At 34.0% G+C, this 13,358-nt stretch overlaps 1 protein-coding gene across 1 annotated transcript; it reads left to right on the forward strand.

Moving 5' to 3' along the window:
• Positions 1–3,723: 3,723 nt before the first annotated feature.
• Positions 3,724–11,098, forward strand: LOC117929143 (ribosomal RNA small subunit methyltransferase nep-1-like). The gene is made up of 8 exons (XM_034849362.1): positions 3,724–3,830; positions 8,638–8,885; positions 9,186–9,278; positions 9,728–9,872; positions 9,998–10,108; positions 10,186–10,268; positions 10,360–10,417; positions 10,671–11,098. The coding sequence occupies exons 2-8, from the start codon at positions 8,640–8,642 to the stop codon at positions 10,748–10,750; spliced, it is 816 nt and encodes a 271-aa protein (XP_034705253.1). The 5' UTR covers positions 3,724–3,830; positions 8,638–8,639; the 3' UTR covers positions 10,751–11,098.
• Positions 11,099–13,358: the final 2,260 nt, after the last annotated feature.

Below are 13,358 nucleotides of genomic sequence, written 5' to 3' on the forward strand. Positions count from 1 at the left end.
GCCGAATAGAATTCTTCCCCTGGTGGAATGAGCTATGCTGCGCAAGGGGGACCGTCTGCGTGTGCAAGGTGTAGGGACCCCTCTCCCGGATGACACGGAGCGCGCAAGGCTATTCGGATCAACTCCATCCGGATTCCCCAAGAGGACATGTGGCGCGCTCTCCTATCCGAACTCCCTCAGGGAGAAGCACATGGCACTCGTGAACATCACACTCGGACGATAGCATATCCTATTCGGATATGCTGTTCGGATCATTGATTAAAGTGGGCAAGCCTTGCTACAGCCCACGTTCCGCTGTCATCCTGTCCGGACATCTTTTACTCCTTGCATTCTGGATTTGCTTATGGCAAAGGACTTCAAAGCTTCGGCTCTACATGTTTATGAGCTTTCCATTGCTTTGCCATGAATTCCAAAGAACTCTCCTCAATTTCTGATTGCTTTGGTGATCAAAAAGCTATCAAAACACCAAAACTTAACACAATTTGATTAGAATTGATTGCAAGGGTCCTTAATATGTTAATTGGGTTAAAAGGTAATAACTATTACTCAAAAGTGTTTAAAAGAGTTAATTACAAGCTATGAAATAGCACTTTTTGAGTAGTAATCAGCTCCGGCATTTTTAGATTCTTTTTCGGACATCAGGAGCGTCGAATGTGAAGAAGATGAGATTGGTGGTATTGATAGGGGTAGTTTGGTAAATGGTGGTGGTGAGGTTGAAGAGAGCGTCGGAAGGCCGAGTGAGAGGGGAGTGACTATGGCCATTTTGAAGATGTCGATGGTTGTAATTCTAGCTTTGGGGACGAAGAAGCTCGCGGTTGGTATCACAATGTCTGTTTTTTTGCTTCTCTTCCTTGAATATGCGGGCAAGTGGGTTTTTGGTTTATTGACACCGTGTTTCGATGCCCAAATCGCCATCAAGTCCCTGATCCCAAAGGTCTTTCCCTTTCTTTTGACCAAACAGACAACATTGAATCCACCAGAGGCTCCCACTCCTATAACTCTGAGCAATGCTTCCTTTTAAGAAATTCAGATTGCTGAATCTCAGTTTGTTGGGTAGAGCATTTGCGCTCAAACTATTTGTTAGGATGCCCATGAGAGTTCTTAAATCATGTGGAATACCCCCCTCCAAATGATTGAACGCCATTTAAAGTTGCTGAAGAGATGAAAGGTTTCCCAAAGTAAATGGGATAACCCTGTTAGATTGTTCCGCCCAAGCCAAAATGGAAGGGAATCCGCCCCGTCGGATTGTTCCTTGTCAAGTACTAGCATAGACACCGGCCAAAGAGAGGTGTTTGATTAATTGGGCTTGTATTTGTTTGCCCTCTTGAAGAGCCAAGGCTTGGGCACATGAAGTGAGCACAAAACAGAAAGTGTACTCATTGGGGTATAGGCCTTGGTGGAGTAGCTTGTGGTAAAAGTGGAGGGATCAAGTGGATGTGAAGTTTGTGAAAAGGTATTAGTAACAAATAGAAATAAAATATTAAAAAAACAAACAACTTAATACAATTAAGCATTATTTAGTATTAAGTCAAATATAAGTTCTATTTAGAATTAAGCCAAAAAAACAAACGTCACCTAAGTTTTGTTTATAACAAACTTAATTAGTCCTAAATTTTCGGTTTATCTACAAAGAACTTGATTATGATGATATAATTATACTTTAATTAAGTTTCATTTTAAAAGAACTTAACTAAGTTTACGTTTCCATTTTATCCAAAAACTTAATTAAAATATTCATTTAAATTTAAATATCGGATCATACGAATTAATGAGAATAAAGTTGGATAAGAGACTTAATTAGCAACAACTTTCTATATGATTTTATGTTTACATTATAAGGTTTAAATGAAATTTGCAGAAAAAGAACAAAAGTAAAAAATCTCAAACAAAAAATAATAGCAAAAAACCCTAAAAAACCAATCGGAAAAAAAAAAAAAAAAAAACCAAAAACATTATACAAATTCAAATGAAATTGCAAAAAAAATCCCACCAAAAACAACTACAAAAATTGTAACAAAAAATGACAACAAAAACTCAAAAAGAAACACAAAAAACGCAAATAAAAAATACTTGAAAAAAAAATCATAAAAAATAGTTGCAAAAAATCCTAATAAAAAACAACGGCAAAAAACCATAATAAAAGATAATCACTACTATTTTTTATCTGACTTCACTAAAAAGGAAAGAAAGAGTAAACTTATTGAGAAAGAATTAGGTATCATAAATGGGAGGAAAATGAATTAGGAAGGAGAGAAAAATGACATTTTTAGGAAATAAAAAAGGTTAAAAATGTCTAAAATTAATAATTTTTTCAAAGAATGGGTAAGGAAAAAAACAATTGAATAAGAAGGATAAAGTATAATTAAATCTTAGGAGATATAATTCTTTTTACAAAAATCAATTAGCAAGTAAGCTCTTCCAAGTCTACCATTAAATTTACTTTATTTTGAAAATTAAGTTATTTTAATTTAAATTAAACAATATAATACATTTCGTATATAATCAACTCACATTTAAAAGTATTTCATAAACAAACATTTACTTTGATCCCTCGTAATAACATTATGCCTAAATGATAAGACAAGACTTGCACTAGGTGACTACCCTCGATTCGTTCCTTATTTCTGCACAGTATTACTATACCGTTCAAGGTTAATAAAAGTCAACAACTTATCCTAAATCTGGGTTGCTAATAGTTAGATTTTCAAAAATTATTTTAATTAATTGAAAAGGTAAAATTTATTTGTATAACAATCAAACAAATTATATAATATTCCCAAATTATTTTATAAATCAATGAATAAATTAAACATATTTTGATATTTTATAAATAAATAAAAACAAATAAGGAGTTAGAAAATAAGTGACCTTAATATTAATCCTTACCTTAAAAAAATTACTTAAATTCTTAAAAGAATTAGGTGGTGTTTATTTTTCTTACTAATTAGAAAAAGTCAAAATATTTGATTTTTTCTATTAGGTTAAAAGTGACATATTGATATCAACTAACATAATTAAATTAAACCTATTGATGATGAGTTCATTTTAGTTATATTGATTGATATCAATAAATCACTTTTAATTGAATTAAAAAAAGTCAAATATTTTAATTTTTTATTAAATAATTATTTAAAATTAGTAAGATTCTAAATTTTATAAAACTTTGTGTAGTTTCCATTGCAAGAATTTATTTTATTTATTTATTTAAACTAAAACTCCTAATAATCTATTTCTTTTATTTTTTTATTTTATTTTTATTATTCATATTTTATGTGAAACATCCACAAACTTACCTTTATTAAATTACTCCCCTTTGATTTTCTTGGTGCTCTCATCTTTGCCTATCAATGGTAACCGGACACGAGTTTGAAGGCCTGATCCATCACCTCTCAGCATGGATCGAGTCCTTGGAACCTCCCAAATGTCGTTGCCAATCCGTATCTGCGGGCGGGAGGGGAATCACTACCCTGCACTAGGGCACTTGTCCTACCACTTATGAAACTAGCACTTCCCTGACCTAACCGTCTTGAGTTCGGCGGCATTGACTTGCCCATAATCATCCTATAACCGTGCCTTTTAAATCATCGAAAGGGGCTTGGGCCAATGTCTCCTGCGAGAACTCCTGTTTACACGTTTTGGGCCGGCCCACTATCACCTGAGAGAACTCACGTTTACACTTTTTGGGCCGGCCTAGGTTCAGCCCACTTTCACCTGAACGAACTCACGTCGTCCACACTTTAGGGTTTACTGGCAGCAGAAGAAGCCTCCATCTCTCGCAGTCGATCATCCTTTCTCCAAACGCAGCGTTTCGGTTGACCTCTGAGTTGAAGGTACTAGGTCCTGTTTCAATCTCTATACTCAATTCGTTCAATGGACTTCCTAGATTATATACAATCGTTTGGGTGCTGAGAAAATAATGAGAAAATGAAAGAAAAGTTTGAATATTAAATTTTTCACTGTCTAGGGCTTGAGATAGTAATCAAAACGTTTTTAACCCAAAGAGAGGGTCGGATTTCACTCTCAGTACTTTATAAATTAGGAATGCTATTGCTGTAAAATTTGAATTCTATGCGTTCTCTTTGAACATCCGTGGAATTATTGCCAGTTTGGATTATAGCTCACACTGAAATTTTTGTTAGATTATCGGTCTTTGCCATTTTGGGAAGTTTTGCTTGCCTAAAAACAGATTTAGTTTAAATAGAAAATATGCAAACCATATGCAAACAGTATGGTTTCTTTTTTAAAGTAACCATACAATGCTTTATTTGAGGTTTTTTAAAATGCAAACTATAGCTGTAGTGAGCTACCACCACCACTCAAACACTATAGTTGCAAAAGGTGAAAAAAATCCTCCTACATAAAACCTCCTTTTTTTTTTTTAATAAGCTATTGCATTGTTAATGAAGATTATTAGTTGGAATGAACGAGGCTTGAGGTCTAAAAAGAAAAGAAGGGTGGTCAAAGATCTTTTATGCGAAGTACGTTGTTATTCTCAACTGACAAAAAGGAACAAAAAAAAAAAGGAAAGGAAAAGTGTGATAGGAACTTGGTGCGAAGCATTTGATTGGCTAGGAATAGAGAGTGGGTAGAACCACCAGCTTCTGGGCCATCATGTGGAATAGTAATAATTTGGTATTCTAAGATCTTTTTTCTTGTAGTGAAGTGGTGATAGGTTCTTTTACAATTGCAATCAAACTTTCTTTTGTTAGTGATGGGTTTTTTTTTTTTTTTTTTGCTATCTTCGATTTATGGCTTCTATGATATTTCACATAGAAAAGATTTTTGGGATGAAGTTTTATATCTATTTCGTTTAAGTTTCCTAAAATGATGTATTATCTTAGCTTGCCTCCTTATTTTAGGACTTTGCTTTGCATGCCAAGGATAGTCAAATTGAGGTTGGAGCATATTCAAAGGGATTTTCTTTGGGGAGGCAAGGCTTTAGAGAGAAAATCACATTTAGTAAAGTGGACGATTGTTTGTTTAGATAAGAGGAAGGGGGGCTTGAGCATTAGGTGTCTTGTGCTTAATAGGCCCTTCTATGCAAATGGAGTTGATGTTTTGAATCAGAAGGAGAAGCTTTACGGAAGTAGATCATAAGTGGAAAATGAGCAAGATGAAAGGGGGTGGCAATCTTGTGAAGTGAGAGCCGAGTATGGGATTGGGTTATGGAAAGTTATTAGGAAGGATTGGATGCTTTTTAGCAATAGAGTGTCATTTTCAATGGGAGCATGGTAATTTTTTTGGGAAGATAAGTGGTCTAGAGATGAACCTTTGAGTGTATCTTTCCTTTCTTTATTTGTCATAGTTGCATTAAAAGAGGCGTGACTGACAGATTTATGGGATCGGTCAAATGAAAGGAGTTTCTAGGATCCTTGATTCCCTAGACATTTGAATGATTAGGAGATTGAAAATGTGGATTGATCCTTTTCAAGGTTGCAAGGGAAGACGGTTAATAGGGAAGGAGAAGATAGGGTGATTTGGTTGGAGTTAAAGAGCAGAGCTTTTTTCATCAACTCCCTTTACTTTATCTTGTAGTTGGGAAGTTTAGTTCCTTTCCTAGTGGTCATTATTTGGAATTCCTTGATTCCATCTTAGACGATGCTTAGGAGGCAACATAGGGAAAAGTATTGACTTTGGATCAATTTCAAAGGATAGGGTGGTCATTGGCAAACAAATGTTTCCTTTGTCATATTGACGAAGAATGTATTGATCGCATCCTTTTCATTGTGTCAAGATGATGATTTTATGGCAGTTGATGTTTTGTCTTTTTGGTTTGTGTTGGGTGTTATCTTCCTCAATTAGAGAGATCCTCTTAGGATGATACAACTCTTTAATTGGTAAAAATAGAAAAAGAAAAGGGCATAAATTGAAAAATGTGGAGTTTTCTAATCAAAGACTAAAAAGCACTTTTCTTTGTAATCTTTCATTGTGGATTAAATTGTATGTAGATGAGAGTCCAATGCTTTTGATTGACTTTGTTGATTGGTTAAGTTCTTATCAAAGGAGGGAGTATTCTTTTTGCTCGTGCCTTTTGACGACTATTGTATATATCTTGTGTACTTTGGTGCAGTTTTTTTAGTGCTCTATTTATAGCATACTCAATTTATTTACCCACCAAAAAAGAGGTTATATATGTTATAATCGTGTTAGCGAATTTACTGGGTTAGAATAATAAAACAGGTTAAAATTGTGTTAACAGATTATTTGTGTCAATTTATATAGAATCAACACAACTCATTTGTTAAACAAGTGAAATTGGTCCTTTTGTGTTATTTGTTTTTTTTTTCCTTAATAAGTAAATATATAAATATTGTAAAAATAAGAAATATTATATATGAAAGTATACAAGATGAATACAAAGGGAACCAAAAGGCCTTGCCATAAGGAGAGAGGACACAAACAACTGCTCCCTCCCTTAGCCAAGACCCACCCGCTCAATCTACAAAATCAATAGGAGACATTGAGTCTTTTTCAATGTATAAGCTAACCTAAGATACGAGATTGTTAAGAAATGAGTGTTTCAACTCTTGAACCGTTGCTCCTTGTTTTCTAACATTCTTTGGTTCCTTTCCTTCCAAATCGTTTAAAAAATGCAAAAGGGGAGTTGCTCTTCACACCTTCTTGCAAGTTCTTTCCTCAGTGGAACCATGCCAACCTAAAAGAGTGTTCCTCATTGTAAAATAAAGTATCCAAGCGACTTTGAACAATGAAAGCATAAGTTGCCATAGTGCCCTTACTGCAACATAATGGATGAGAATGTGATCTATTGTTTCCTTTTGCATTATCTGTGTAATAAATGGGTTGTGTTTATATCAGGTCATTTGGACACGATTATTAAGTGGGCCATGTTTTACTCAAAGTAAATTTTCAATATTTCTTATCTCAACATGACATAAACCTAATATGACACGACCCATTACCACCCCTTAGCATAAACTTTCTTAGATTTTTTTCGTATCACTCGTTATTATATGGGTGATGGTATAAAAATTTGCTTTTAGAAAGATCTTTAGTTGAGTGATGAATCTCTTAGTGTGCAGTTCGCAAACATCTAAAGAATAGTAGTGAGGTTAAGAAATTATTGTCTCAATGCTAGTTTCCTCCTTGTCTATATCTTGAAAGTTCAACTTTCATCATAACCTCTTAGAGCAAGAAATTAAGGAACTAGCTCCTGTAATGTTTGTTTTGGTTCATGTCTATTTGTAACTCACTTTTCCTGACGTGAGAGTTTGGCCTTTGACATTTCGAGGAATGTTTTCAATTAACACCCTCTTTAATGCTATCTCTGCTTCTACTAATTTGGTTCTTTTTATTTCTACAAATTTTATTTAGAAATACAAAGCCCGACTACCAAAAGTGAAAGTCTTTGCATGGCTTGTGGGAAATTAGAAGGGCATACTAATGACTTGCTACAATGGAGAGGACCACACAAAGTTCTTAGTTAGAATGGTGTGTTCAGTGTAGGGGGAGTGAGGAGTTTCCCCGCAACATTCACATTATGTTGTAGAAAATTTTGACTTACAGGGATTTGATCGGTTTCCACCTAGAAGGATAGAGGAGATGTTTATTATAGCATTTAGAAGTTTTGGGGACTTGAGGAAAGTACATTTTGGTGCATTGCTTGCCTCATTTTGATTTTAACTATTTGGTAGGAAAGGAATGCAAGAATGTTTGAGGATAGGTGGAGATTTCTAGAAGCAGTTTGAGACTTGTTTTATTTCTCTTCTTCCCTATGGGCTTCTATTAGTGAAGTTTTTTTAGGTATCCGTTTGAGCTTTGTTTTGCTAGATTGGAACCTAGTTTGCAAAACTAGAGATTGATCAAGGAGACACTTTTTGAATAGCTACAACCTCCAATAGATTTCCCAAGCTAAATTTTGATGAGTGTTTTTTGAGCAACCTAGGGCAATTAGGGATTGGAGAGTTGCTTAGAGATTCGAAGTGGCAAGAGCATTCTCCAAACTTTCTGGTCAAGGTTTAGCCTTTGAGGGAGAAATTCTAGCCCTTTTGGAAGGATTATTACCATCGAAAGCTTTGGATCACTCCAATTTTCTGGCAGGAGGAGGATGATCATATCATGGGGGTCTAAGAACGAAAGAGGACCCTGAAGGTTTGATGAATGATTGTGCTAAATTATTGATATTTCTTCACAGTTAGGATGTTCCTTCTCTACGGGATATGTGCTAGAAAAACGTAGAGCTAGATATATGGTTTTCTTTATAGGAGATTTATATCTTCATGAATTGTAGCTGGATTTGATTTTCTTAACTAGTATACACTTATTTGCTATTTTTTTTATCAAAGTTTGTATGGAGGATTGTGTGCTTCTTGGATGGGTTTCTCTTCTCTTTGTAGTTACCATTTCAATGCAATGGAATCATTGTTCCTGATGAAAAAAAGAAAAAACTAAAACATTAGTGTCTATTGGGATATACTTTCTGTTTTTGGTTTTTTTACCATAATCACTTCCTCTCTTCTCACTTTTCTTTTTCTCTACATGCAAGAAGGAATCACTGCATTGTTTCTTTTATTTTCTTTCTCCACCTGGGGAAAAAAAAAAAAACTTGCATTTGGTATTATTAATTGATTGCCATTAATGAATTTCTTTTACATCTTGGCTGATTTCTACTCAACCAAGAAATGGTACGGCCTTATGCCATAAAAGGGCACAAGCGAAAGAAGAGGGAAGAGAACTATGATAGAGAGGAAGTAGAACAATTGCTAGAAGAGGAGACAGCAGCAACGGCCACACAGGATGAGAAGAAGGCAGAAGAAGTCACACTTGAACTTCCTGGTATCCCACTTGTCCCATCCAACTTGAACAACAAGACTGGTGTTACCTTCATTCTTGAGAGGGCTTGTTTGGAAGTTGCAAAAGTTGGAAAGGTAAATAAGTTCTATTTCTTCTCTTGTTATTTCTACTCCTGTATTATTAATTCATTTTGCTTAACTTATCCAAAAAAAAAAAAAATTCATTTTGCTTACTTGTTCATAAAAAACTGTCCCCCTCCCTTTTCAATTCATCTTCTAAAACAGGTTTGTGTTTGATGAATGTAAAAGCAGTAGGATTTCATTTGCTGTTTTGTGTGTTTACTGAAAAAATTCTAGTATGCTTTCATCAGTTAACTCTCTCCCTCTCCCTCTCTCTCTTTGTATGCACTATGATTTATGTTCCTACGCAAACAGAGTTACCAGCTATTGAGCTCAGAGGATCATGCAAATTTCCTGAGGAAAAATAACAAAAACCCTGCTGAATACAGGCCTGACATTCTTCATCAGGTAAGTTGATTTTACAGGCATGAAATTGTTGTTCAACATGTTTTTTTTTTTTTTTTTTTCAATTTCAAATAAACTAGCTATCTGTGTCCTACATTGATTTAGTGCAAACGTGATTTGCTGACTTAAGCATGCACTACTCATGTTGTGCTGGTCACTTGAAGACATCACTAGTTTAACAGTGCTTTATGGAGTTAGTTATGCTCCACTCCCTAGACACACAACAGTCAAGCCCTTGAGGCCTGGCTCAAATCCCAATGGGGACAAAAATTTACCTATGAAAAAGAAGACACACAACCAACAAGATAAGTATGCTCAGACAAAAACAAAATACAGAAAAGAACAGCCTATAAAGGAGAGGAAAATGTTTAATTTGGTACTTTCGTGTACATAAAGTTTTATATTTGCTTGTTTTTGAATGATACAAGATCCTAAAATATTGATGTGTTCAGGCTCTCTTGACTATTTTAGATAGCCCACTAAATAAGGCTGGGAGGCTACGAGCTGTGTATGTAAGAACCGAGAAAGGTGTGCTTTTTGAAGTTAAGCCACATGTTCGCATTCCAAGGACATATAAGCGGTTCTCTGGGATCATGTGTAAGTTTTACTGGTTCCCACCTAAATCCGTTTATGCCATATGGGTATAATGTGCTTTTATTTGCTTTTTAGTTGGGCTTTTCTGCTCTGTTATTTGTTTAATCACTCCTTAATTGTAAGTGCAGTGCAGCTGTTACAAAAACTGAGCATTACTGCTGTTGGTAAGCGGGAGAAACTTTTACGCGTTATCAAGAACCCGGTTACTCAATACTTACCTGTTAACTCTCGAAAAATAGGTGAGCATTTATTGTGTTAAGTGTTCCCATGTTTCAACTTTTGCTAGAAATGAACTAATTGTTTTCTTGTATATCAGGTTTCTCATATAGTTCAGAAAAGTCAATTCCAATGCGGGACTATGTGGCTGCTGTTAGCGATGATGTAGACCTTGTTTTTGTGGTATGCTCCAAAGAACTCACATTTTAATTTGTATTCATCTTCAAATTGAAAATTTGTGTTTTCTATCTTATCTCATCCTTGTGTTGTTTAGGTTGGTGCAATGGCCCATGGGAAAATTAGTAATGATTATACAGATGATTTCATAGCAAGTAAGTCAATCCTGAATCAAATATATTCTTGCATTTTAATACATACCTGACCCAGCACATATTTAATCCGCTTCCTTGTTCGTCATCATCCTTCTCATTCATTTTTAGATGACAGATTTTCTGTGGCTGCTTAGTCATCTTATTTTCTTAGAAATGAAGGACTTGGTCCTTATATTTTATGCCCATTGTTGGCCTAGCAACTGTAAGACAGTTGAAACATGATGATGACAATTTCCCCCCCTTATTTTTGCAGTTTCTGGCTATCCATTGAGTGCTGCATGGTGTACTTATTTGATCTGCGGGGCCTTGATGCAGAAGTGGAATATATTTTAGGTCCCTGTCTAAAAGCTGAAGATTGGGAGCTGATGTTTTCATTTCCAGTAGTACATGTAAATCCAGGTGCAATGCTTGCATTTAGGATATTTAGCACTTTTTGTTGAGGGAATATATGAATGTTGTCATGTTTTTGAAAAAGGAAGAAAGAAAATTTAAGCTGGACTTCCTATGTATATTGAGCTTCTGATCGACTATTACAGAAATCCTTTTGTTCATGACATAAACTGTGATGCAAAGAGGATAAGGTGGATTGTCTAGAGGGCTATCACTGTACCCTTTGCTACATAGATTTTGCCTCTCAACCTTCTGGTGAATTTATAATTTAGAGAAAGTTTTAAGTGTCCACACAATGGCATGTTATTAATGTGATAGTCCAATTCTAGAAACCTTCTTGTCTTGGAGTGAGCTTGGCAGGTTGTGAAGGATGAAATTCTTGTGCTTGGCCCTTAATTCTTTTTAGGACTATGAATTTCCTTTTCTTGTGTAGAAAATCTATCACTTGATTGTGATCACTAGTTAGTTTGGGAAATTAGGATCTGTACTTCTCTCTCTCTCTCTCTCTCTCTCTCTCCCCTCTTTTTTTGATAGGCAAGGATCATTACTTCTCATTCATTTTTCTTAAAGCTTGGATATCTATTTTTACCAATGGTTAAGAACCCAATCCAATTGATCATACAGTGAAGAGATCATACTGTCAAAAGGTCAACAAGAAAGCAGGAGAGAATTGATACTAGCATATGGGGTTTTGATAAATTGACCTAACCAATCCAGTTGGAGTCTCAGATAAACTTAGTGATGCTAGTTTTAGTGATGATTAGGTTTGGACGGTATTGTCATCTGTGAGTGTATAAACAGGTTGGAAGATGATAAAGGTTTATGGAAGTTGAAATGGATTTGGCTAGTGAAGTATCAAAATCTCCCGTTCCCCATATGAAAATCAAAGCATTGTTGTGGAGAAATTTGGGCAATGTCTTTGATTGACCTCTGTTGGGGACATTGCACATTCAGCTATATCTCCTTTATTGGTGCCCTGACAATGATAAGGTTATCTCTCAAAACATCAGAATATTATATGCTTCCATTTCAATTATACTGCATGTGTTTTGAGATTGATAGATTAAAATTTGTTTTTTTAACTTTTTATTGAAAGCAATTGGCTTTTAAATTTTAGATATATATATATACGTTTTGTTGACTTATATATATGTATATATATATTTTGTTGATTTATTATTTATTATTTAAATTTTTGAATGTTTCATTAGCTTATTATTTATTTTAAAATTTTTTTAATTGAATAGAAAAAAATTAAAATATTTGATTTTTTTAAAGCTAAAAGCAAACTACCATTGCCACTAAAATGATTATTATTTTTTTAAAATTTCTTAATACTTAATAAAAATAATATATTAAAAAATAAATAATTTAGTACTAAATATTATTAAATAATATTTAGTTTTAAGTTCTATTTAGAATTAAGTGAAAAAAGTTTGAAGATAGCTAATGCTAAAAGTAAAATATCCCTATAAGTTGTGTTGCCCTTTCTTAGTTATAATTTCTCCGTTACAATACAAGGTACGGTTCATGATCAAACATTACAAAAACACGTAGGAGTAGGTTAAGTAATAACTCATTTAATCCCAAAACTCTGAATTATTTTATTGTATTTATTTATTATTATTATTTTTTTTTTATAAAAGTACGATTTTTTTTAAATATGGTAGATTGGAAAGTATTTCCAAATCTACCGCCATTGCTGCTGATGTGGACTAACACTCTTAAAAACCAAATTTTCTTTCTTTTATTTTCTCATTTCTTCCAAACGAAGAAAGCCTGCTTCTTTCATTTTCTCATTTTCCCCAAGTTGTTCTTATGCCCTAATCGTCCTCTTCTTCCTCTTTTACCCATTTCCTTCACTTGATTTTCTTCGTCCCCCATAAAAAGATGAGAGTTCAGACAATCATTTACCAACAACTATAGAAGCATCCATTGTTTGGTTGTCCTCTAGGCAAAATAGCGATTCAAATACAAAAAAAAAAATGTAGAAGGGATTGTGATTAGATATTCAGAGACGTAGGGAAGGCCTTCAAGAGTGAGTTTTATTTATTTATTTATTTCTATTTGATGTTGTGGCTTTGTTTGGTTGCTGAGAAAGTTGCAGTTTTTATTTTAAAGGGAAGAAGAAGAGAATAAGTGGTAATGCATAGTTTCTGTTGTTTATTTTTTATTTGTAAATTTGTAAAGTTTATATTAGGATTATGAATGCTTTTGTAGAAATTGCTTATTTAGCTGAAAGTTTGAATGAATTGTTTACTATTCAAATGTTCAAATCTATTAAAAAAAAATCATAACAAAATAAATAAATAAATAATTGAATAGTTCAGATTGCCTGAAGTTGGCTGAAATTTGGTGATTTAGACAAATCTTAGATTTGGGCCATAAAGGATTAGATTTTCAGTTAATAAGTTGCAACCATGTTGGAAAATGGTATTGGTAAACTATCATTGAAATTTTGTTTAAAAGTAAGGGAAAATGCTAAGTCATTGCTAGCAATGCTACTAATGTTCTAAACTTTTAAAATAATGGGCAGTAGTGACTCAATTGA

The sequence above is a fragment of the Vitis riparia genome, chromosome 13 (genome assembly GCF_004353265.1).
Source record: "Vitis riparia cultivar Riparia Gloire de Montpellier isolate 1030 chromosome 13, EGFV_Vit.rip_1.0, whole genome shotgun sequence".
Taxonomy (NCBI): domain Eukaryota; kingdom Viridiplantae; phylum Streptophyta; class Magnoliopsida; order Vitales; family Vitaceae; genus Vitis; species Vitis riparia.

Coding starts and splice junctions, on each gene's coding strand:
- LOC117929143 (XM_034849362.1), top strand. CDS start 8,640: ATGGTACGGCCTTATGCCATAAAAGGGCACAAGCGAAAGAAGAGGGAA. Junction 9,279..9,727: donor GGCCTGACATTCTTCATCAG/GTAAGTTGATTT, acceptor TGATGTGTTCAG/GCTCTCTTGACTATTTTAGA. Junction 10,269..10,359: donor ATGTAGACCTTGTTTTTGTG/GTATGCTCCAAA, acceptor TGTGTTGTTTAG/GTTGGTGCAATGGCCCATGG.